At 62.5% G+C, this 25,206-nt stretch overlaps 1 protein-coding gene and 4 pseudogenes across 1 annotated transcript; all 5 read right to left on the bottom strand.

Moving 5' to 3' along the window:
- Positions 1 to 2,276: 2,276 nt before the first annotated feature.
- Positions 2,277 to 2,455, bottom strand: LOC138940946 (U2 spliceosomal RNA; annotated as a pseudogene).
- Positions 2,456 to 8,761: 6,306 nt separating this feature from the next.
- Positions 8,762 to 8,940, bottom strand: LOC138940903 (U2 spliceosomal RNA; annotated as a pseudogene).
- On the bottom strand, positions 8,767 to 14,012 carry LOC138940820 (uncharacterized). Its single transcript, XM_070310041.1, has 2 exons — positions 9,636 to 14,012; positions 8,767 to 8,874 (listed from the first exon to the last, which is right to left on the bottom strand). Exons 1-2 carry the CDS (start codon positions 14,010 to 14,012, stop codon positions 8,767 to 8,769), a joined length of 4,485 nt encoding a protein of 1,494 aa, XP_070166142.1.
- A 1,219-nt stretch (positions 14,013 to 15,231) lies between these two features.
- LOC138940915 (U2 spliceosomal RNA) lies at positions 15,232 to 15,412 on the bottom strand (annotated as a pseudogene).
- Positions 15,413 to 21,711: 6,299 nt separating this feature from the next.
- Positions 21,712 to 21,890, bottom strand: LOC138940909 (U2 spliceosomal RNA; annotated as a pseudogene).
- Positions 21,891 to 25,206: the final 3,316 nt, after the last annotated feature.

Genomic DNA, 25,206 nt, shown 5'->3' with positions numbered 1-25,206 from the left:
ACGTGCCTCCTCCACGGCCCACCTGAGTCCCCCTCGTCCTCCGATGGTGATGAGGGGGGCGCCGCTCCTGGTTGCCGCCGCTCCTCCTGCCCTGGTGTTGAGGGTGTTGAAGGAAGGCGCATCCCGCCGACCACCTCCAACGGTGACCCCTCCAAGATGGTAGGGAGGGGGGAGGGTCTCGATGGGGTGACCCTCCCCGCGGTGTACCCCGTGGCCATCACGGGGGACCCGCATGTCGATGTGGTCACCGTCCGGGTGGTCAGCGTGGCGGATCCGGACGCTGCAGGCAAAAGCGGTGGTGTGATGACCCCCGCACACACGCCGCAGATGGAAGGCGGCGTGTTGGGGGTCATTCGGGGGGGCGGGGTCCCTCGTTGCGGGGTGGGCGTCCTCGCCCCACCCCTCGCCCCCCCGGATGCCTGCAGCGTCAGCGCGGCACTGAGATTTCGTACCGCGGTGCCGGCTGGGGATGTCATCGCCGGCTGGGCCCCCCTGGTGTTCCTTCCTGAAGAAGGGGGCCCCCGCGGTACGCCCCTGGCCGATGGTCGGGCCAGGGGGCCCGTCTGTAAAGCGCGCTTCTCGACCGGCACGCTGGACGCCCGAGATCTACTCCGTGTAGTTGGACCCCCACAGGATGTCGTCGGGGGGGTCCTCTCGGGCGTCCTCCTCCAAGCGCCCCCCATGCCGCCGAAGGATGGTGAATCGGCGGCAGGGGACCTCCTGGGGGGCGCGCGTGCCGGTCTGGATGCGCCGCTCTTCACGAGAGGCGCGCTCGTGGAACGCCGCAAATTCCTGTTAAATGAGGGCCCCGCCTGGCTGGTGGATGACGGCGGGGCCCCTGCGGCACTCCTCGTTGTCGATTTGCCCCCGCTGGATGGTCTGCGGGGGCTTTTGCGCGCCTCTCTTGCCGCTTGTCCTGACGGGCATCTCCTATTGGCCGCGCCATCTTGCCCTGTGGATCCGCCATAAGACTGTGGATGCGCCTTACCTGTAGTTGCGGCGGCCGACGTCCTCCTCGTGGCGGCGCCCGAGATGGCGGCTGTCATGGCGGCCGATGATCCCAAGATGGCCGCCCCGCGTGTTGTTGTTGTGGCCAGCGACGGAGATGTTCTTCTTGTCGCTGGCCCCGCTGCAGTGACAGCCGCGTAGGAGGGGGACTCTCCTGCTGCTCCGGGTGTTGTGTGAGCCTCCGTGGATGATGTTGTTGCAGGTGGTGTTGTTCCTCTTGACGTCGTGGCCGCGGAGCGTGACGTGGGTGGCCGCGAGGAAGTGAGGCTTCGCGACGATGGTCCAGCCGACGCCGACGCAGATGGGGCCGATGCAGAGGCCCGGGTCCGCACACCTGAAACTCCACCAACATTTGTTATTGTCCTTTGTGCTCCGCGTACTGTGCGACACGCAGCTTCCGTCCGGGGGACGTGCTCCTTCTCAAAGTGTTCTTTTACTCTTCGGTAGGGGACCGCGCCTGTCCCCCTATAGTTGCATATTGAGCACACATATGCGATAGTGTCCCCCGGGTGGAATTTTCTTATATGGCGCGACAAATGCTGCGTGTCGCAGAAATCGCCCCTCGACCTGACGTTTCGGTCGGTGCTGCCCCAGCATCGCGGGCAACATACCCGCTCCGCCAGGGGGTATGTCAGCACCACCTCGAGCGGGCTCTGCGCCATAACAAATATGAATAAATAAATAAATAAACAATAAATAAAATCTAGACGCGCGGCAAGCACGGAACCCCGCGCGCGGGACGCGGAGGCGGCACGTGGCGGGATAACCTACACACGTGTGTATGCAGGCACCCCGCGGCGGCGGATCGCGATGCGGCGCCCCGCCGTCACAACAACAGGTGCAACGATGCACCGCCGCACCGCGATGCACCACACGCACGCACCACACCCGCGCACCGCACACTCACCGCACTGCCGCACGTCACTCTCGGCGCAGAGCCCCAGGTCGAGGGAGCCCTAACCAACAAAACTCGCGGAGCACACGCGTCGCGGCACTTCACTTTTTCGCACGCGAACACGAAATCACAACTCGCTTCCCGGCAGAACGAAAATCGCGGACACACACTCGCGGATTAAAATATACAATAAATAATACTCTTCTCTGAGCTAAGTCTAATAAGGCTAGAAGCCCACGCGCGAAGGAGAGGTTAGGTGCGCGTGGGCACCCCGAGGATCCAGTCTACCGCGCTGATTTCCGGAAACCTGGTGCAAGCAGGTTATCTGCCACGGGGTTGATACCTAATAACCTGATGGGGTTGTGCTTTACCAGATTATTAGGCCGTTCCTGACGGTACTGCAATGCCAGGCCGACCCGCGGCAGAGTCGGAGCAAGCTCCGGTCACCCGCCAGGTTCCAAAAATCAGTTTAATATTCTGAATCCCCTATGGGGATTGTATCAGATATTAAGCTGATAAGAACAGATAAATTGCCGTTTATTTTGAATTAATGTTCCCCGGGGGGACAGCACCCCCCCGGGGTGCGGATACAATTAAAAGCGGCAATTAGCCGCGCGCTATAAAAATTAAAAACTATGGGCGGGAGACAATAGCCCCTCCCGCCAGTGGGCACTAAAACTAACGCACTGGGGGAGCACCAGTCTCCCCCAGGTCGAGAAAATAAAACGGTGATAATAAATTGCCCCGGCTGACAGACCGGGGCAATGTATATCAGGATCACAGCATTTCGCCCCCGGGCCAATCACAGATAAGAGGTCGAGAATAAAAAGACCCGGGGGCGCGCACGCGGCAAAGAGTAAATAAAATTAAATATGTAAAAAAGCGCGGCACACACATACTCGGATAAAATACAATATTGGGACGCGACATTCGCACTCGGAACAGATAGGCCCACACAACATGCAATAAAATAAATAATAAACAAAACAGGGTTAAATAATAAAATAGAGCAGGGTGAGACCCTGCTCCCTCGCCGCCGCGAGTAAATAAATAAATAAAAGTGGGCAAGACAACGCACTTAATAAATTACGCGACACACATGCTCGGAACGCAGATAATAAATAAAACGAGGACGCCTGAAGTGCCGCACCTACGCATTGGTGGGCCAACGCCGGCGAATCGCGCGGGGGGGTGTCGCGAGCACCCCCTCAGCCGAGGGGCGGGAGGGAGCGGCGTACTGGCGCACGCCAGACACGTGCTCCACGTAAATGTCCCTAGACCAGCGAATGGTATCCGAGACCATGAGGCGGCGCATCATCGAGGCGTAGGCGTTGCCAATCCTCAGCACCCTCAGTACCGCCTCATTCCTCGGATCCCACGAGCCAAGGGCACCGACGACGAAGGCCGTCACTACGACGCGATATCCCCGCCGCTGGAGCTCCTCAGCCAAGGGCGAGTATTTGGCGACTTTCCTCGCCCTAGCCTCATCGAAGGACACCCAGCGGTTTTCGAAGGGGATCGTCACGTCGCAGATGACGACACACTTGGAGCGCTCGTGCCAGACCACAAGATCGGGCCGTAGCTCCCCAAGTTCGCCCTCCATGCCCTCAACCCGCCGGTTTACCCGCTTCTCCCCAGGCATACGGCAAGCCTTCCAGAGGCGGTGCAAGACGGTGTCATGTCTCAGCTGAATGGCAGCGGAATGCACCCCGCAGTGCCCTAAGACATGGGGAAGGGTCTCGGCTGCTGCCCCGCAACGCCGACACCTTCTGTCCGCCTCCCCCCAACGGCGTGCACCGTTGAGAGGGAGGACGTCCAATCTGGCGCGATGGATGAAACGCCAGTCGGCGAAGCGAGTGAAGCTGCCGCCGCGGACATAGTGATTGCTCACACCCGCCCGCGACGACACCTCGAACACCTTCCCCTGATCGGGTTTACGCAACAGCGTACCCGCGTAAAATGCCGCCACCGCTGAGCGCAGACGAGTGACCACCTGGTTACGGGCTCCAGGTGGCACCTTTACCGCGTCGCCTCCGGGACGTCGGCACCCGACAATGAGACTCTCGGTCGCCTCACACCATTCCCACCGAAGGGACAACCTCTCAGACTGCCTCCGCGTAGCATTCCGAGCCGTCGACCACAGGGAGCGCTCCCCTCCCTCGCGTAACCTCCCCTCCTGCGAACCAGAAAGGAAGGCCGCGATGTCCTCGTTGGTCGGAGGACCGCCAATCCGTCTGGCCACAACTCCCCGCAGAGACGCCCACGCGAGCGACCTGACCGTCGCGTCGCCAGCCGTAAGCATACGGAAGACGTGCGCGACGGACAGGACGTCCGCGAGGTCAGCTAGCGGAAGTAGCCCACAACCCCCGCGTTTCGGGGGGAGGTAGACCACTTCCGCGCTGGCTCTCTGCGGGAGGTTAAGCCAGGCCTTGGCTTTGCGGCGGATCTCCAAGTCCGCCGCCTTCAGGGGACGCTTCTCCACTGTGGCCCCCCGCAGCAGAAAGTCCATCCGTGGCAGGATGTTCGTTGCCACGACCTCCAGTTTCTGCCACGGGGCAAGGAGGGATCGGTCAACCGCGCGAAGATCCTCAAGGAGGCCCCCGATTGTGGCGAATGGCGTTTGGTCGACCGAGCAACCCGTCGGGATACCGAGATGGTGATACGGCTCACCGGACGCAAGGGGATGGACGGGCTCTCCCTGGATTTCGAAGGTCGTCGGTAGGACCCTGCTGCCTGCTCCTGCACCGATGTGCAGGGTGGCACATTTAGCAGGGTTGAACCGCAACCCCACCGACGATGCTCCGTCCTCTGCAGCAGCCAGAAGCCGCTGCATTCCCTCGGGCGTATCGGCAACGAGTGCAATGTCGTCCGCATACGCTAAAACGCTAAAGCGCGAGCCCAATAGATCGAACCCTGCATCGACATCGGTAATTGCACGCAGTACCGAGTCGATAGCGAGGTCAAATACTATGGGGCTCAGCGGACAACCTTGCCGAACCCCCGAACGAACAGGGATGGGGTCGGTGAACCCGTCGGCCGCGCGCACCCGCGTGGTGCATCCCTCATACATGGACTGCCATGTACGAACGATGCCCCCCGGCACCCCGGAGCGAACGAGAGCGCGGCGGATCACCGCGTGCGGGACCGAACCAAACGCGTTGGAAAGGTCCAGCCACGCGATGACCGCCTGCCGCCTAGTCCTCCGCGCATCAGTCAGGATCTCCTGAAGGACAAAGTTGTGCTCAAAGCACCCCTCGTCCCGCAGGAATCCCTTCTGAGCCGGACTAAGCTTGTTATTAGTGACCGCCCAGTCGGTCAGACGATCAGCAACAAGCGCCGCGAAAAGTTTGGGGGCAGTGTCCCCCAGCGCGAGAGGGCGCCAGTTTTCTAACATGTCCCGGTCACCCTTCTTATACACCAATACGGTGTTGGAGGTCTTCCAGGACGCTGGGACTGCCTCGAGCCGATAACACGCGTTAAACAACGCGGTGAGGAGCCGCACTCCCGGATCCGCTCCACGAAGGTCACGGTAAGTGATACCGTCGGGACCCGGCGCAGAGTTCGTCATGCGCCGGAGCCGACGGTCCACCTCCAACTCCGTGAAGGGATCCAGGAGCGCGGACTCCCCCTCATCGGCCAAGGGGTCAGCACGCTCCACCTCCGCGCCCAGGCCGTCCAGGTGTTCCCCGCCACGGTACAGCCCTTCGAAGTATGCCTGGATCCGCTGTCTCGGCACTTGGCACGATTCAGCGGGCCCCTGCAGCACCTCTCGGACCGCCTTGCGACGGTTCGCCCTGTACAGAGCCTGTATGCGCGTAGCTTCGCGCACCCAGCCCCCGCGCCCTTCTCCCTGCTGCTGGGGACCGGCCGGTGCCGGCCCCCTCCTAACGCCGTCTCGCGCCGGCACTCCCCCCTCACCCCGACGCGCCCGCGCCTCACGCGACCGATCCGGACGGTCGCGGGCGCCGGGTGCACCCCCGCCAACCGCTCTCGCTGCATCCTCCCCGAAGAAGGTGGCGACAGCAGCCGCCACCTCCTCCAGGTCCGCAATCGAGGCGACGGCCTCCACCCGCCCGACCAGCGCGTCACGAGCAGCCACACGTTGCCGCCTGTGCTGTCTTGCGACAGCCGCAGGGGCCGGTTGGCCACCGGACGGCAGGCCGGGCGGGGGGTTAGCACGCCGCGGGTTTCGGTGGTGCCCCCCGCCCCCGCACCTAGAGACCGGCGGTGCCTCGCCGCTCGCTCCGGAGCCGCCGGCTACGGGAACGCCCCGCCGACGGCCCATCACCCCAAGGACACCAACCTGGGCACTCGGATGTCCCGCGATGCTTTCTTCAGCACGCTCTCCCGGTGCCCCCTCCACGCTGGTCCCCGGCTGTGGGATGCCCGCAGCAACCCCTCGAACGGAGCGGACCATCGTCCGCTGCAAGACGACCGAACACGGTCGTAGGTTAGGCGTCGTTGTTACATTCGCCGGCGTTTGTGGCGGATGACCGGGCGTCCGCCCCAGCCCCACCGGCGTCGGACCATCGCTCCCGCCGGAGTCGCCGCTCCACCTCCTCCTCGCTCTTCTTCCCACGCACCTCCTCCACGGCCCACCCGAGTCCCCCTCGTCCTCCGATGGTGATGAGGGGGGCGCCGCTCCTTGATGCCGCCGCTCCTCCCGCCCCGGTGTTGAGGGGGTTGAAGGAAGGCGCATCCCGCCGACCACCTCCAACGGTGACCCCTCCAGGATGGTAGGGAGGGGGGAGGGTCTCGATGGAGTGACCCTCCCCGCGGTGTACCCCGTGGCCATCACGGGGGACCCGCAAGTCGATGTGGTCACCGTCTGGGTGGTCAGCGTGGCGGATCCCGACGCCGCAGGCACAAATGGTGGTGTAATGACCCCCGCGCACACGCCGCAGATGGAAGGCGGCGTGGTGGGGGTCATTCGGGGGGGCGGGGTCCCTCGTTGCGGGGTGGGCGTCCTCGCCCCACCCCTCGCCCCCCCGGATGCCTGCAGCGTCAGCGCGGCACTGAGATTCCGTACCGCGGTGCCGGCTGGGGATGTCATCGCCGGCTGGGCCCCTCTGGTGTTCCTCCCTGAGGAAGGGGGCCCCCGCGGTACGCCCCTGGCCGATGGTCGGGCCAGGGGGCCCGTCTGTAAAGCGCGCTTCTCGACCGGCACGCTTGACGCCCGAGATCTGCTCCTTGTTGTAGGACCCCCACAGGATGTCGTCGGGGGGGTCCTCTCGGGCGTCCTCCTCCATGCGCCCCCCATGCCGCCGAAGGATGGAGATTCGGCGGCAGGGGACCTCCTGGGGGGCGCGCGTGCCGGCCTGGATGCGCCGCTCTTCACGAGAGGCGCGCTCGTGGAACGCCGCAAATTCCTATTAAACGAGGGCCCCGCCTGGCTGGTGGTGGACGGCGGGGCCCCTGCGGCACTCCCTGTAGATGATTTGCCCCCGCTGGATGGTCTGCGGGGGCTTTTGCGCGCCTCTCTTGCCGCTTGTCCGGACGGGCATCTCCTATTGGCCGCGCCATCTTGTCCTGTGGATCCGCCATAAGACTGTGGATGCGCCTTACCTTTAGTTGCGGCGGCCGACGTCCTCCTAGTGGCGGCACCCAATATGGCGGCTGTCATGGCGGCCTGAGATGTCAAAATGGCCGCCCCACGTGTTGATGTTGTGGCCAGCGACGGAGATGTTCTTCGTGTCGCTGGCCCCGCTGCGGTGACAGCCGCGTAGGAGGGGGACTCTCCTGCTGCTCCTGGTGACCGGGATGTTCCTGCGGATGCTGTTGTTGTTGCAGGTGGTGTTACTCGTGACGTCGTGGCCGCGGAGTGCGACGTGGGTGGCCGCGAGGAGGCGAGGCTTCGCGACGATGGTCCAGCCGACGCCGATGCAGATGGGGCCGATGCAGAGGCCCGGGTCCGCACACCTGAAACACCACCAATATTATTCAGAGTTCTCTGTGCTCCGCGTACTGTGCGACACGCAGCTTCCGTCCGGGGGACGTGCTCCTTCTCAAAATGTTCTTTAACACGACGATAGGGGACCGCGCCTGTCCCCCTAAAGTTACATATTGAGCACACGTACGCTATTGTGTCCCCCGGATGGAATTTACGAATATGACGCGACAAATGCTGCGTGTCGCAGAAATCGCCCCTCGACCTGACGTTTCTGTCTGTGCTCCCCCAGCATCGCGGGCAACACACCCGCTCCGCCAGGGGATAAGTCAATACGACTTCGAGCGGGCTCTGCGCCATAACAATAAATTAATAATAAATAAAACAAAAACAATTAATAAAATTACGACGCGCGGCAAGCACGGAACCCCGCGCGCGGAACGCGGAGGCGGCACGCGGCGGGATAACCTACACACGTGTGTATGCAGGCACCCCGCGGCGGCGGATCGCGATGCGGCGCCCCGCCGTCACAACAACAGGTGCAACGATGCACCGCCGCACCGCGATGCACCACACGCACGCACCACACCCGCGCACCGCACACTCACCGCACTGCCGCACGTCACTCTCGGCGCAGAGCCCCAGGTCGAGGGAGCCCTAACCACAAAACTTCGCGGAGCACACGCGTCGCGGCACTTCACTTATACGCGCGCGGACACGAAAACACAAGTCGCTTCCCGGCAAAACGAATATCGCGGACACTCACTCGCGGAATATATAAATATACAATAAATAAAACTCTTCTCTGAGCTAAGTCTAACACTCTAAAGCCCACGCGCGAGAGAGAGGTTAGGTGCGCGTAGGCACCCCAGGGATCCAGCGTATCGCACCGATCTTCGGAAAACCTGGTGCAAGCAGGTTATCTGCCACGGGGTTGATACCTAATAACCTGATGGGGTTGTGCTTTACCAGATTATTAGGCCGTTCCTGACGGTACTGCAATGCCAGGCCGACCCGCGGCAGAGTCGGAGCAAGCTCCGGTCACCCGCCAGGTTCCAAAAATCAGTTTAATATTCTGAATCCCCTATGGGGATTGTATCAGATATTAAGCTGATAAGAACAGATAAATTGCCGTTTATTTTCCAGTTAATGTTCCCCGGGGGGACAGCACCCCCCCGGGGTGCGAATACAATTAAAAGCGGCAATTAGCCGCGCGCTAAAGAATTAAAATTATGGGCGGGAGACATTGGCCCCTCCCGCCAGTGGGCACTACAACTAACGCTCTGGGGGAGCACTAGCCTCCCCCAGGTCGGAAGAAATAAAAAGTTGATAATAAATTGCCCCGGCTGACAGACCGGGGCAATGCATATCAGTATCACAGCATTCGCCCCCGGGCCAATCACAGATAATGGGTCGGAGATAAAAGGACCCGGGGGCGCGCACGCGGCAAAAAATAAATAAAATTAAATATGTAAAAACGCGACGCATTCATACTCGACTAAAAAAATAATATTAGGTACGCGGCATTCACACTCGGAACAGAAAGGCCCACACAACATGCAATAAAATAAATAAACATAACAGGTTAAAATAATAGATGGAGCAGGGCATGACCCTGCCCCCTCGCCGCCGCGAGCAAATAAATAAATAAAGTGGGCAAGACAACGCACTTAATAAATTACGCGACACACACACTCGGAACGCAAAATAAATAGATAAATAAAAACGAGGACGTTGGAAGTGCCGCACCTACGCATTGGTGGGCCAACGCCGGCGAATCGCGCGGGGGGGTGTCGCGAGCACCCCCTCAGCCGAGGGGCGGGAGGGAGCGGCGTACTGGCGCACGCCAGACACGTGCTCCACGTAGATGTCCCTAGACCAGCGAATGGTATCCGAGACCATGAGGCGGCGCATCATCGAGGCGTAGGCGTTGCCAATCCTAAGCACTCTCAACACCGCCTCATTCCTCGGATCCCACGAGCCAAGGGCACCGACGACGAAGGCCGTCACTACGACGCGATATCCCCGCCGCTGGAGCTCCTCAGCCAAGGGCGAGTATTTGGCGACTTTCCTCGCCCTAGCCTCATCGAAGGACACCCAGCGGTTTTCGAAGGGGATCGTCACGTCGCAGATGACGACGCACTTGGAGCGCTCGTGCCAGACCACAAGGTCGGGCCGTAGCTCCCCAAGTTCGCCCTCCATGCCCTCAACCCGCCGGTTTACCCGCTTCTCCCCAGGCATACGGCAAGCCTTCCAGAGGCGGTGCAAGACGGTGTCATGTCTCAGCTGAATGGCAGCGGAATGCACCCCGCAGTGCCCTAAGACATGGGGAAGGGTCTCGGCTGCTGCCCCGCAACGCCGACACCTTCGGTCTGCCTCCCCCCAACGGCGTGCACCGTTGAGAGGGAGGACATCCAACTTGGCACGATGGATAAAGCGCCAGTCGGCGAAGCGAGTGAAGCTGCCGCCGCGGACATAGTGATTGCTCACACCCGCCCGCGACGACACCTCAAACACCTTCCCCTGATCGGGTTTACGCAACAGCGTACCCGCGTAGAATGCTGCCACCGCTGAGCGCAGACGAGTGACCACCTGGTTACGGGCTCCAGGTGGCACCTTTACCGCGTCGCCTCCGGGACGTCGGCACCCGACAATGAGCTCCCCGGTCGCCTCACACCATTCCCACCGAAGGGACAACCTCTCAGACTGCCTCCGCGCAGCATTCCGAGCCGTCGACCACAGGGAGCGCTCCCCTCCCTCGCGTAACCTCCCCTCCTGCGAACCAGAAAGGAAGGCCGCGATGTCCTCGTTGGTCGGAGGACCGCCAATCCGCCTGGCCACAACTCCCCGCAGAGACGCCCACGCGAGCGCCCTGACCGTCGCGTCGCCAGCCGTAAGCATACGGAAGACGTGCGCGACGGACAGGACGTCCGCGAGGTCAGCTAGCGGAAGTAGCCCACAACCCCCTCGTTTCGGGGGGAGGTAGACCACCTCCGCGCTGGCTCTCTGCGGGAGGTTGAGCCAGGCCTTGGCTTTACGGCGGATCTCTAGGTCCGCCGCCTTCAGGGGACGCTTCTCCACTGTGGCCCCCCGCAGCAGAAAGTCCATACGCGGCAGGATGTTGGTTGCCACTACCTCCAATTTCTGCCACGGGGCAAGGAGGGATCGGTCAACCGCGCGGAGATCCTCAAGGAGGCCCCCGATTGTGGCGAATGGCGTTTGGTCGACCGAGCAACCCGTCGGGATACCGAGATGGTGATACGGCTCACCGGACGCAAGGGGATGGACGGGCTCTCCCTGGATTTCGAAGGTCGTCGGTAGGACCCTGCCGCCTGCTCCTGCACCGATGTGCAGGGTGGCACATTTAGCAGGGTTGAACCGCAACCCCACCGACGATGCTCCGTCCTCTGCAGCAGCCAGAAGCCGCTGCATTCCCTCGGGCGTATCGGCAACGAGTGCAATGTCGTCCGCATACGCTAAAACGCTAAAGCGCGAGCCCAATAGATCGAACCCCGCATCGACATCGGTAATTGCACGCAGTACCGAGTCGATAGCGAGGTCAAATACTATCGGGCTCAGCGGACAACCTTGCCGAACCCCCGAACGAACAGGGATGGGGTCGGTGAACCCGTCGGCCGCGCGCACCCGCGTGGTGCATCCCTCATACATGGACTGCCATGTACGAACGATGCCCCCCGGCACCCCGGAGCGAACGAGAGCGCGGCGGATCACCGCGTGCGGGACCGAACCAAACGCGTTGGAAAGGTCCAGCCACGCGACGACCGCCTGCCGCCTAGTCCTCCGCGCATCAGTTAGGATCTCCTGCAGGACAAAGTTGTGCTCAAAGCACCCCTCGTCCCGCAGGAATCCCTTCTGTGCCGGACTAAGCTTGTTGTTAGTGACCGCCCAGTCGGTCAGACGATCGGCAACGAGCGCCGCGAAAAGTTTGGGGGCAGTGTCCCCCAGCGCGAGAGGGCGCCAGTTCTCCAACATGTCCCGGTCACCCTTTTTGTACACCAATACGGTGATGGAGGTCTTCCAGGACGCTGGGACTGCCTCGAGCCGATAACACGCGTTAAACAACGCGGTGAGGAGCCGCACTCCCGGATCCGCTCCACGAAGGTCACGGTAAGTGATACCGTCGGGACCCGGCGCAGAGTTCGTCATACGCCGGAGCCGACGGTCCACCTCCAACTCCGTGAAGGGATCCAGGAGCGCGGACTCCCCCTCATCGGCCAAGGGGTCAGCACGCTCCACCTCCGCGCCCAGGCCGTCCAGGTGTTCCCCGCCGCGGTACAGCCCTTCGAAGTATGCCTGAACCCGCTGTCTCGGCACTTGGCACGATTCAGCGGGCCCCTGCAGCACTTCTCGGACTGCCTTGCGACGGTTCGCCCTGTACAGAGCCTGTATGCGCGTAGCTTCGCGCACCCAGCCCCCGCGCCCTTCTCCCTGCTGCTGGGGACCGGCCGGTGCCGGCCCCCTCCTGACGCCGTCTCTCGCCGGCACTCCCCCCTCACCCCGACGCGCCCGCGCCTCACGCGACCGATCCGGACGGTCGCGGGCGCCGGGTGCACCCCCGCCAACCGCTCTCGCTGCATCCTCCCCGAAGAAGGTGGCGACCGCAGCCGCCACCTCCTCCAGGTCCGCAATCGAGGCGACGGCCTCCACCCGCCCGACCAGCGCGTCACGAGCAGCCACACGTTGCCGCCTGTGCTGTCTTGCGACAGCCGCAGGGGCCGGTTGGCCACCGGACGGCAAGCCGGGCGGGGGGTTAGCACGCCGCGGGTTTCGGTGGTGCCCCCCGCCCCCGCACCTAGAGACCGGCGGTGCCTCGCCGCTCGCTCCGGGGCCGCCGGTTGCGGGAACGCCCCGCCGACGGCCCATCACCCCAAGGACACCAACCTGGGCACTCGGATGTCCCGCGATGCTTTCTTCAGCACGCTCTCCCGGTGCCCTCTCCACGCTGGTCCCCGGCTGTGGGATGCCCGCGGCAGCCCCTCGAACAGAGCGGACCAATGTCCGCTGTAAGACGACCGCGCAGGGTCGTATGTTGTGCGATGATGTTGTATTCGCCGGCGTTTGTGGCGGATGACCGGGCGTCCGCCTCAGCCCCACCGGCGTCGGATCGTCGCTCCCGCTGGAGTCGCCGCTCCACCTCCTCCTCGCCCTTCGCCCCATGTGCCTCCTCCACGGCCCACCTGAGTCCCCCTCGTCCTCCGATGGTGATGAGGGGGGCGCCGCTCCTTGATGCCGCCGCTCCTCCTGCCCTGGTGTTGAGGGGGTTGAAGGAAGGCGCATCCCGCCGACCACCTCCAACGGTGACCCCTCCAAGATGGTCGGGAGGGGGGAGGGTCGTGATGGTGTGACCCTCCCCGCGGTGTACCCCGTGGCCATCACGGGGGACCCGCATGTCGATGTGGTCACCGTCTGGGTGGTCAGCGTGGCGGATCCCGACGCTGCAGGCAAAGCTGGAGGTGTAATGACCCCCGCGCACACGCCGCAGATGGAAGGCGGCGTGGTGGGGGTCATTCGGGGGGGCGGGGTCCCTCGTTGCGGGGTGGGCGTCCTCGCCCCACCCCTCGCCCCCCCGGATGCCTGCAGCGTCAGCGCGGCACTAAGATTCCGTACCGCGGTGCCGGCTGGGGATGTCATCGCCGGCTGGGCCCCCCTGGTGTTCCTTCCTGAAGAAGGGGGCCCCCGCGGTACACCCCTGGCCGATGGTCGGGCCAGGGGGCCCGTCCGTGGCGCGCACTTCTCGGCCGGCACGCTTGACGCCCGAGATCGGCTCCTTGTTGTAGGACCCCCACAGGATGTCGTCGGGGGGGTCCTCTCGGGCGTCCTCCTCCATGCGCCCCCCATGCCGCCGAAGGATGGAGATTCGGCGGCAGGGGACCTCCTGGGGGGCGCGCGTGCCGGTCTGGATGCGCCGCTCTTCACGAGAGGCGCGCTCGTGGAACGCCGCAAATTCCGATTTAATTCGGGCCCCGCCTGGCTGGTGGTGGACGGCGGGGCCCCTGCGGCACTCCTCGTCGTTGATTTGCCCCCGCTGGATGGTCTGCGGGGGCTTTTGCGCGCCTCTCTTGCCGCTTGTCCGGACGGGCATCTCCTATTGGCCGCGCCATCTTGTCCTATGGATCCGCCATTATCCTGTGGATGCGCCTTACCTCTAGTTGCGGCGGCCGACGTCCTCCTCGTGGCGGCGCCCGAAATGGCGGCTGTCATGGCGGCCGATCCCAAGATGGCCGCTCCACGTGTTGTTGTGGCCAGCGACGGAGATGTTCGACGTGTCGCTGGCCCCGCTGCGGTGACAGCCGCGTAGGAGGGGGACTCTCCTGCTGCTCCGGATGATGTTCGAGCTCCTGTGGATGTTGTTGTTGCAGGTGGTGCGTGTGCTGTTGACGTCGTGGCCGCGGAGTGCGACGTGGGTGGCCGCGAGGAAGTGAGGCTTCGCGACGATGCTCCAGCCGACGCCGATGCAGATGGGGCCGATGCAGAGGCCCGGGTCCGCACACCTGAAACACCACCAATATTATTCAGAGTTCTTTGTGCTCCGCGTACTGTGCGACACGCAGCTTCCGTCCGGGGGACGTGCTCCTTCTCAAAATGTTCTTTCACTCTTCTGTAGGGGACCGCGCCTGTCCCCCTATAATTACATATGGAGCACACATATGCAATAGTGTCCCCCGGGTGGAATTTTCTTATGTGACGCGATAAATGCTGCGTGTCACAGAAGTCGCCCCTCGACCTGACGTTTCGGTCGGTGCTGCCCCAGCATCGCGGGCAACATACCCGCTCCGCCAAGGGGTACGTCAGCACCACCTCGAGCGGGCTCTGCGCCATAACAATAATAAATGAATAAATAAATAACAAATAATAAAATCTAGACGCGCGGCAAGCACGGAACCCCGCGCGCGGAACGCGGAGGCGGCACGTGGCGGGATAACCTATGCAGGCACCCCGCGGCGGCGGATCGCGATGCGGCGCCCCGCCGTCACAACAACAGGTGCAACGATGCACCGCCGCACCGCGATGCACCACACGCACGCACCACACCCGCGCACCGCACACTCACCGCACTGCCGCACGTTACTCTCGGCGCAGAGCCCCAGGTCGAGGGAGCCCTAACCACAAAACTTCGCGGAGCACACGCGTCGCGGCACTTCACTTATACGCGCGCGGACACGAAATCACAAGTCGCTTCCCGGCAAACGAAAAATCGCGGACACTCACTCGCGGAATATAAATAAACAATGAATAAAATACTTCTCTGAGCTAAGTCAACTATTCTAACGAATATAATGCCCACGCGCGAGAGAGAGGTTAGGTGCACGTGGGCACCCCAGGGATCCAGCGTACCGCGCCGATTTCCGGAGACCTGGTGCAAGCAGGTTATCTGCCACGGGGTTGATACCTAATAACCTGATGGGGTTGTGCTTTACCAGATTATTAGGCCGTTCCTGACGGTACTGCAATGCCAGGCCGACCCGCGGCAGAGTCGGAGCAAGCTCCGGTCACCCGCCAGGTTCCAAAAATCAGTTTAATATTCTGAATCCCCTATGGGGATTGTATCAGATATTAAGCTGATAAGAACAGATAAATTGCCGTTTATTTTCAATAAATGTTCCCCGGGGGGACAGCACCCCCCCGGGGTGCGAATACAATAAAATTCGGCAATTAGCCGCGCGCAAAATACTTAAAATATGGGCGGGAGACAATGGCCCCTCCCGCCAGTGGGCACTACAACTAACGCTCTGGGGGAGCACTAGCCTCCCCCAGGTCGAAGAAATAAAAAAGTGATAATAGATTGCCCCGGCTGACTGACCGGGGCAATGTACATCAATATCACAGCATTTCGCCCCCGGGCCAATCACAGATAAGCGGTCAGAGATAAAAGGACCCGGGGGCGCGCACGCGGCAAAAGTATGATTAAAATTAATAATGTAAAACGCGGCACACACATACTCGACTAAAAAAAATAATTTTAGGTACGCGGCATTCACACTCGAGACAGGCAGGCCCACACAACATGCAATAAAATAAATAAACATAACAGGGTAAATGATAAAAATAGAGCAGGGTAGAGACCCTGCCCCCTCGCCGCCGCGAGCAAATATAAATAAAAGTGGGCAAGACAACGCACTTAATAAATTACGCGACATGTACACCCGGAACGCAAAATACAATAAATAAATAATAGACGAGGACGCTGGAAGTGCCGCACCTACGCATTGGTGGGCCAACGCCGGCGAATCGCGCGGGGGGGTGTCGCGAGCACCCCCTCAGCCGAGGGGCGGGAGGGAGCGGCGTACTGGCGCACGCCAGACACGTGCTCCACGTAAATGTCCCTAGACCAGCGAATGGTATCCGAGACCATGAGGCGGCGCATCATCGAGGCGTAGGCGTTGCCAATCCTAAGCACTCTCAACACCGCCTCATTCCTCGGATCCCACGAGCCAAGGGCACCGACGACGAAGGCCGTCACTACGACGCGATATCCCCGCCGCTGGAGCTCCTCAGCCAAGGGCGAGTATTTGGCGACTTTCCTCGCCCTAGCCTCATCGAAGGACACCCAGCGGTTCTCGAAGGGGATCGTCACGTCGCAGATGACGACACACTTGGAGCGCTCGTGCCAGACCACAAGATCGGGCCGTAGCTCCCCAAGTTCGCCCTCCATGCCCTCAACCCGCCGGTTTACCCGCTTCTCCCCAGGCATACGGCAAGCCTTCCAGAGGCGGTGCAAGACGGTGTCATGTCTCAGCTGGATGGCGGCGGAATGCACCCCGCAGTGCCCTAAGACATGGGGAAGGGTCTCGGCTGCTGCCCCGCAACGCCGACACCTTCTGTCCGCCTCCCCCCAGCGGCGTGCACCGTTGAGCGGGAGGACGTCCAACCTGGCGCGGTGGATGAAACGCCAGTCGGCGAAGCGAGTGAAGCTGCCGCCGCGGACATAGTGATTGCTCACACCCACCCGCGACGACACCTCGAACACCTTCCCCTGATCGGGTTTACGCAACAGCGTACCCGCGTAAAAAGCCGCCACCGCTGAGCGCAGACGAGTAACCACCTGGTTACGGGCTCCAGGTGGCACCTTTACCGCGTCGCCTCCGGGACGTCGGCACCCGACAATGAGCTCCTCGGTCGCCTCACACCATTCCCACCGAAGGGACAACCTCTCAGACTGCCTCCGCGCGGCATTCCGAGCCGTCGACCACAGGGAGCGCTCCCCCCCCTCGCGTAACCTCCCCTCCTGCGAACCAGAAAGGAAGGCCGCGATGTCCTCGTTGGTCGGAGGACCGCCAATCCGCCTGGCCACAACTCCCCGCAGAGACGCCCACGCGAGCGTCCTGACCGTCGCGTCGCCAGCCGTAAGCATACGGAAGACGTGCGCGACGGACAGGACGTCCGCGAGGTCAGCTAGCGGAAGTAGCCCACAACCCCCTCGTTTCGGGGGGAGGTAGACCACCTCCGCGCTGGCTCTCTGCGGGAGGTTGAGCCAGGCCTTGGCTTTACGGCGGATCTCTAGGTCCGCCGCCTTCAGGGGACGCTTCTCCACTGTGGCCCCCCGCAGCAGAAAGTCCATACGCGGCAGGATGTTGGTTGCCACTACCTCCAATTTCTGCCACGGGGCAAGGAGGGATCGGTCAACCGCGCGGAGATCCTCAAGGAGGCCCCCGATTGTGGCGAATGGCGTTTGGTCGACCGAGCAACCCGTCGGGATACCGAGATGGTGATACGGCTCACCGGACGCAAGGGGATGGACGGGCTCTCCCTGGATTTCGAAGGTCGTCGGTAGGACCCTGCCGCCTGCTCCTGCACCAATGTGCAGGGTGGCACATTTAGCAGGGTTGAACCGCAACCCCACCGACGATGCTCCGTCCTCTGCAGCAGCCAGAAGCCGCTGCATTCCCTCGGGCGTATCGGCAACGAGTGCAATGTCGTCCGCATACGCTAAAACGCTAAAGCGCGAGCCCAATAGATCGAACCCCGCATCGACATCGGTAATTGCACGCAGTACCGAGTCGATAGCGAGGTCAAATACTATCGGGCTCAGCGGACAACCTTGCCGAACCCCCGAACGAACAGGGATGGGGTCGGTGAACCCGTCGGCCGCGCGCACCCGCGTGGTGCATCCCTCATACATGGACTGCCATGTACGAACGATGCCCCCCGGCACCCCGGAGCGAACGAGAGCGCGGCGGATCACCGCGTGCGGGACCGAACCAAACGCGTTGGAAAGGTCCAGCCACGCGACGACCGCCTGCCGCCTAGTCCTCCGCGCATCAGTTAGGATCTCCTGCAGGACAAAGTTGTGCTCAAAGCACCCCTCGTCCCGCAGGAATCCCTTCTGTGCCGGACTAAGCTTGTTGTTAGTGACCGCCCAGTCGGTCAGACGATCGGCAACGAGCGCCGCGAAAAGTTTGGGGGCAGTGTCCCCCAGCGCGAGAGGGCGCCAGTTCTCCAACATGTCCCGGTCACCCTTTTTGTACACCAATACGGTGATGGAGGTCTTCCAGGACGCTGGGACTGCCTCGAGCCGATAACACGCGTTAAACAACGCGGTGAGGAGCCGCACTCCCGGATCCGCTCCACGAAGGTCACGGTAAGTGATACCGTCGGGACCCGGCGCAGAGTTCGTCATACGCCGGAGCCGACGGTCCACCTCCAACTCCGTGAAGGGATCCAGGAGCGCGGACTCCCCCTCATCGGCCAAGGGGTCAGCACGCTCCACCTCCGCGCCCAGGCCGTCCAGGTGTTCCCCGCCGCGGTACAGCCCTTCGAAGTATGCCTGAACCCGCTGTCTCGGCACTTGGCACGATTCAGCGGGCCCCTGCAGCACTTCTCGGACTGCCTTGCGACGGTTCGCCCTGTACAGAGCCTGTATGCGCGTAGCTTCGCGCACCCAGCCCCCGCGCCCTTCTCCCTGCTGCTGGGGACCGGCCGGTGCCGGCCCCCTCCTAACGCCGTCTCGCGCCGGCACTCCCCCCTCACCCCGACGCGCCCGCGCCTCACGCGACCGATCCGGACGGTCGCGGGCGCCGGGTGCACCCCCGCCAACCGCTCTCGCTGCATCCTCCCCGAAGAAGGTGGCGACAGCAGCCGCCACCTCCTCCAGGTCCGCAATCGAGGCGACGGCCTCCACCCGCCCGACCAGCGCGTCACGGGCAGCCACACGTTGCCGCCTGTGCTGTCTTGCGACAGCCGCAGGGGCCGGTTGGCCACCGGACGGCAAGCCGGGCGGGGGGTTAGCACGCCGCAGGTTTCGGTGGTGCCCCCCGCCCCCGCTCCTAGAGACCGGCGGTGCCTCGCCGCTCGCTCCGGAGCCGCCGGCTACGGGAACGCCCCGCCGACGGCCCATCACCCCAGGGACACTTACTTGGGCACTCGGATGTCCCGCGATGCCTTCTTCAGCACGCTCTCCCGGTGCCCTCTCCACGCTTGTCCCCGGCTGTGGGATGCCCGCGGCAGCCCCTCGAACAGAGCGGATCAATGTCCGCTGAAGGACGACCGCGCAGGGTCGTATGTTAGGCGTCGAAGTTGTATTCGCCGGCGTTTGTGGCGGATGACCGGGCGTCCGCCTCAGCCCCACCGGCGTCGGGTCGTCGCTCCCGCTGGAGTCGCCGCTCCACCTCCTCCCCGCTCTTCGCCCCACGTGCCTCCTCCACGGCCCACCAGAGTCCCCCTCGTCCTCCGATGGCGATGAGGGGGGCGCCGCCCCCTGTTGCCGCCGCTCCTCCTGCCCTGGTGTTGAGGGTGTTGAAGGAAGGCGCATCCCGCCGACCACCTCCAACGGTGACCCCTCCAGGATGGTAGGGAGGGGGGAGGGTCTCGATGGTGTGACCCTCCCCGCGGTGTACCCCGTGGCCATCACGGGGGACCCGCATGTCGATGTGGTCACCGTCTGGGTGGTCAGCGTGGCGGATCCCGACGCTGCAGGCAAAGCTGGAGGTGTAATGACCCCCGCGCACACGCCGCAGATGGAAGGCGGCGTGGTGGGGGTCATTCGGGGGGGCGGGGTCCCTCGTTGCGGGGTGGGCGTCCTCGCCCCACCCCTCGCCCCCCCGGATGCCAGCAGCGTCAGCGCGGCACTGAGATTTCGTACCGCGGTGCCGGCTGGGGATGTCATCACCGGCTGGGCCCCCCTGGAGTTCCTCCCTGAAGAAGGGGGCCCCCGCGGTACGCCCCTGGCCGATGGTCGGGCCAGGGGGCCCGTCCGTGGCGCGCACTTCTCGGCCGGCACGCTGGACGCCCGAGATCGGCTCCTTGTTGTAGGACCCCCACAGGATGTCGTCGGGGGGGTCCTCTCGGGCGTCCTCCTCCATGCGCCCCCCATGCCGCCGAAGGATGGTGATTCGGCGGCAGGGGACCTCCTGGGGGGCGCGCGTGCCGGTCTGGATGCGCCGCTCTTCACGAGAGGCGCGCTCGTGGAACGCCGCAAATTCCGATTTAATTCGGGCCCCGCCTGGCTGGTGGTGGACGGCGGGGCCCCTGCGGCACTCCTCGTCGTTGATTTGCCCCCGCTGGATGGTCTGCGGGGGCTTTTGCGCGCCTCTCTTGCCGCTTGTCCGGACGGGCATCTCCTATTGGCCGCGCCATCTTGTCCTATGGATCCGCCATTATCCTGTGGATGCGCCTTACCTCTAGTTGCGGCGGCCGACGTCCTCCTCGTGGCGGCGCCCGAAATGGCGGCTGTCATGGCGGCCGATCCCAAGATGGCCGCTCCACGTGTTGTTGTGGCCAGCGACGGAGATGTTCGACGTGTCGCTGGCCCCGCTGCGGTGACAGCCGCGTAGGAGGGGGACTCTCCTGCTGCTCCGGATGTTCGGGATGCTCCTGTGGATGTTGTGGATGTTGCAGGTGGTGTTGCTCTAGATGTCGTGGCCGCGGAGTGCGACGTGGGTGGCCGCGAGGAAGTGTGGCTTCGCGACGATGGTCCAGCCGACGCCGATGCAGATGGGGCCGATGCAGAGGCCCGGGTCCGCACACCTGAAACTCCACCAGAATTAGTCAATGTTCTTTGTGCTCCGCGTATATTGCGACACGCAGCTTCCGTCCGGGGGACGTGCTCCTTCTCAAAATGTTCCTTGACACGTCTATAGGGGACCGCGCCTGTCCCCCTAAAGTTACATATTGAGCACACGTATGCTATCGTGTCCCCCGGGTGGAATTTTCTGATATGACGCGACAAATGCTGCGTGTCACAGAAGTCGCCCCTCGACCTGACATTTCTGTCAGTACTCCCCCAGCATCGCGGACAACACACCCGCTCCGCCAGGGGGTACGTCAATACGACTTCGAGCGGGCTCTGCGCCATAACAATAAATTAATAATAAATAAATAAAAACAATTAATAAAATTACGACGCGCGGCAAGCACGGAACCCCGCGCGCGGAACGCGGAGGCGGCACGTGGCGGGATAACCTACACACGTGTGTATGCAGGCACCCCGCGGCGGCGGATCGCGATGCGGCGCCCCGCCGTCACAACAACAGGTGCAACGATGCACCGCCGCACCGCGATGCACCACACGCACGCACCACACCCGCGCACCGCACACTCACCGCACTGCCGCACGTCACTCTCAGCGCAGAGCCCCAGGTCGAGGGAGCCCTAACCACAAAACTTCGCGGAGCACACGCGTCGCGGCACTTCACTTATACGCGCGCGGACACGAAATCACAAGTCGCTTCCCGGCTAAACGAATATCGCGGACACTCACTCGCGGAATATATAAATATACAATAAATAAAACTCTTCTCTGAGCTAAGTCTAACACTCTAAAGCCCACGCGCGAGAGAGAGGTTAGGTGCACGTGGGCACCCCAGGGATCCAGCGTACCGCGCCGATTTTCGGAAACCTGGTGCAAGCAGGTTATCTGCCACGGGATTGATACCTAATAACCTGATGGGGTTGTGCTTTACCAGATTATTAGGCCGTTCCTGACGATACTGCAATGCCAGGCCGACCCGCGGCAGAGTCGGAGCAAGCTCCGGTCACCCGCCAGGTTCCAAAAATCAGTTTAATATTCTGAATCCCCTATGGGGATTGTATCAGATATTAAGCTGATAAGAACAGATAAATTGCCGTTTATTTTGAATTAATGTTCCCCGGGGGGACAGCACCCCCCCGGGGTGCGAATACAATAAAAAGTCGGCAATTAGCCGCGCGCAATATACTTAAAATATGGGCGGGAGACAATAGCCCCTCCCGCCAGTGGGCACTAAAACTAACGCGCTGGGGGAGCACTAGCCTCCCCCAGGTCGACGATATAAAAAGGTGATAAATAGATTGCCCCGGCTGACTGACCGGGGCAATGTATATCTAAATCACAGCAACCGCCCCCGGGCCAATCACAGATAAGAGGTCGGAGATAAAAGGACCCGGGGGCGCGCACGCGGCAAAAGAATAATAAATAAAATTAAATGTAAAACGCGACACACACATTCTCGGCTAAAATACAATATTAGATACGCGGCATTCATACTCGGAACAGACAGGCCCACACAACATGCAATAAAATATATAAAAATATAAAAACGGGTTAAAATAAAATTAGAGCAGGGCAAAACCCTGCTCCCTCGCCGCTGCGAGTAGATAAATAAATAAAAGTGGGCAAGACAACGCACTTAATAAATTACGCGACATGTACACCCGAGACGCAAAAAACAATAAATAAATAGGACGAAGACGCATGAAGTGCCGCACCTACGCATTGGTGGGCCAACGCCGGCGAATCGCGCGGGGGGGTGTCGCGAGCACCCCCTCAGCCGAGGGGCGGGAGGGAGCGGCGTACTGGCGCACGCCAGACACGTGCTCCACGTAAATGTCCCTAGACCAGCGAATGGTATCCGAGACCATGAGGCGGCGCATCATCGAGGCGTAGGCGTTGCCAATCCTCAGCACCCTCAGTACCGCCTCATTCCTCGGATCCCACGAGCCAAGGGCACCGACGACGAAGGCCGTCACTACGACGCGATATCCCCGCCGCTGGAGCTCCTCAGCCAAGGGCGAGTATTTGGCGACTTTCCTCGCCCTAGCCTCATCGAAGGACACCCAGCGGTTCTCGAAGGGGATCGTCACGTCGCAGATGACGACACACTTGGAGCGCTCGTGCCAGACCACAAGATCGGGCCGTAGCTCCCCGAGTTCGCCCTCCATGCCCTCAACCCGCCGGTTTACCCGCTTCTCCCCAGGCATACGGCAAGCCTTCCAGAGGCGGTGCAATACGGCGTCGTGCCTCAGCTGAATGGCGGCGGAGTGTACCCCACAATGACCTAAAACATGGGGAAGGGTCTCGGCTGCTGCCCCGCAACGCCGACACCTTCGGTCTGCCTCCCCCCAACGGCGTGCACCGTTGAGAGGGAGGACATCCAATTTGGCGCGATGGATAAAGCGCCAGTCGGCGAAGCGAGTGAAGCTGCCGCCGCGGACATAGTGATTACTCACGCCCGCCCGCGACGACACCTCGAACACCTTCCCCTGGTCCGGCTTACGCAACAGCGTACCCGAATAGAAAGCCGCCACCGCTGAGCGCAGACGAGTAACCACCTGGTTGCGAGCACCAGGTGGCACCTTTACCGCGTCGCCTCCGGGACGTCGGCACCCGACAATGAGCCCCTCGGTCGCCTCACACCATTCCCACCGAAGGGACAACCTCTCAGACTGCCTCCGCGCAGCATTCCGAGCCGACGACCACAGGGAGCGCTCCCCTCCCTCGCGCAACCTCCCCTCCTGCGAACCGGAGAGGAAGGCCGCGATGTCCTCGCTGGTCGGAGGACCGCCAATCCGCCTGGCCACAACTCCCCGCAGAGACGCCCACGCGAGCGTCCTGACCGTCGCGTCGCCAGCCGTAAGCATACGGAAGACGTGCGCGACGGACAGGACGTCCGCAAGGTCAGCTAGCGGAAGTAGCCCACAACCCCCGCGTTTCGGGGGGAGGTAGACCACTTCCGCGCTGGCTCTCTGCGGGAGGTTGAGCCAGGCCTTGGCTTTGCGGCGGATCTCCAAGTCCGCCGCCTTCAGGGGACGCTTCTCCACTGTGGCCCCCCGCAGCAGAAAGTCCATCCGTGGCAGGATGTTCGTTGCCACGACCTCCAGTTTCTGCCACGGGGCAAGGAGGGATCGGTCAACCGCGCGAAGATCCTCAAGGAGGCCCCCGATAGTCGCGAATGGCGTTTGGTCGACCGAGCAACCCGTCGGGATACCGAGATGGTGATACGGCTCACCGGACGCAAGGGGATGGACGGGCTCTCCCTGGATTTCGAAGGTCGTCGGTAGGACCCTGCCGCCTGCTCCTGCACCGATGTGCAGGGTGGCACATTTAGCAGGGTTGAACCGCAACCCCACCGACGATGCTCCGTCCTCTGCAGCAGCCAGGAGCCGCTGCATTCCCTCGGGCGTATCGGCAACGAGTGCAATGTCGTCCGCATACGCTAAAACGCTAAAGCGCGAGCCCAATAGATCGAACCCCGCATCGACGTCGGTAATTGCACGCAGTACCGAGTCGATAGCGAGGTCAAATACTATCGGGCTCAGCGGACAACCTTGCCGAACCCCCGAGCGAACAGGGATGGGGTCAGTGAACCCGCCGGCCGCGCGCACCCGCGTGGTGCATCCCTCATACATGGACTGCCATGTACGAACGATGCCCCCCGGCACCCCGGAGCGAACGAGAGCGCGGCGGATCACCGCGTGCGGGACCGAACCAAACGCGTTGGAAAGGTCCAGCCACGCGACGACCGCCTGCCGCCTAGTCCTCCGCGCATCAGTTAGGATCTCCTGCAGGACAAAGTTGTGCTCAAAGCACCCCTCGTCCCGCAGGAATCCCTTCTGTGCCGGACTAAGCTTGTTGTTGTTGACCGCCCAGTCGGTCAAACGATCGGCAACGAGCGCCGCGAAAAGTTTGGGGGCAGTGTCCCCCAGCGCGAGAGGGCGCCAGTTCTCTAACATGTCCCGGTCGCCTTTTTTGTACACCAATACGGTGTTGGAGGTCTTCCAGGACGCTGGGACTGCCTCGAGCCGATAACACGCGTTAAATAACGCGGTGAGGAGCCGCACTCCCGGATCCGCTCCACGAAGGTCACGGTAAGTGACACCGTCGGGACCCGGCGCAGAGTTCGTCATACGCCGGAGCCGACGGTCCACCTCCAACTCCGTGAAGGGATCCAGGAGCGCGGACTCCCCCTCATCGGCCAAGGGGTCAGCACGCTCCACCTCCGCGCCCAGGCCGTCCAGGTGTTCCCCGCCGCGGTACAGCCCTTCGAAGTACGCCTGAACCCGCTGTCTCGGCACTTGGCACGATTCAGCGGGCCCCTGCAGCACTTCTCGGACCGCCTTGCGACGGTTCGCCCTGTACAGGGCCTGTATGCGCGTAGCTTCGCGCACCCAGCCCCCGCGCCCTTCTCCCTGCTGCTGGGGA

The sequence above is a fragment of the Polyergus mexicanus genome, unplaced genomic scaffold (assembly GCF_030449975.1).
Source record: "Polyergus mexicanus isolate NDT 795.1 unplaced genomic scaffold, iyPolMexi1.0 SCAF_17, whole genome shotgun sequence".
Taxonomy (NCBI): Eukaryota; Metazoa; Arthropoda; class Insecta; order Hymenoptera; family Formicidae; genus Polyergus; species Polyergus mexicanus.
This window is presented reverse-complemented; position numbering and strand designations above follow the sequence as displayed.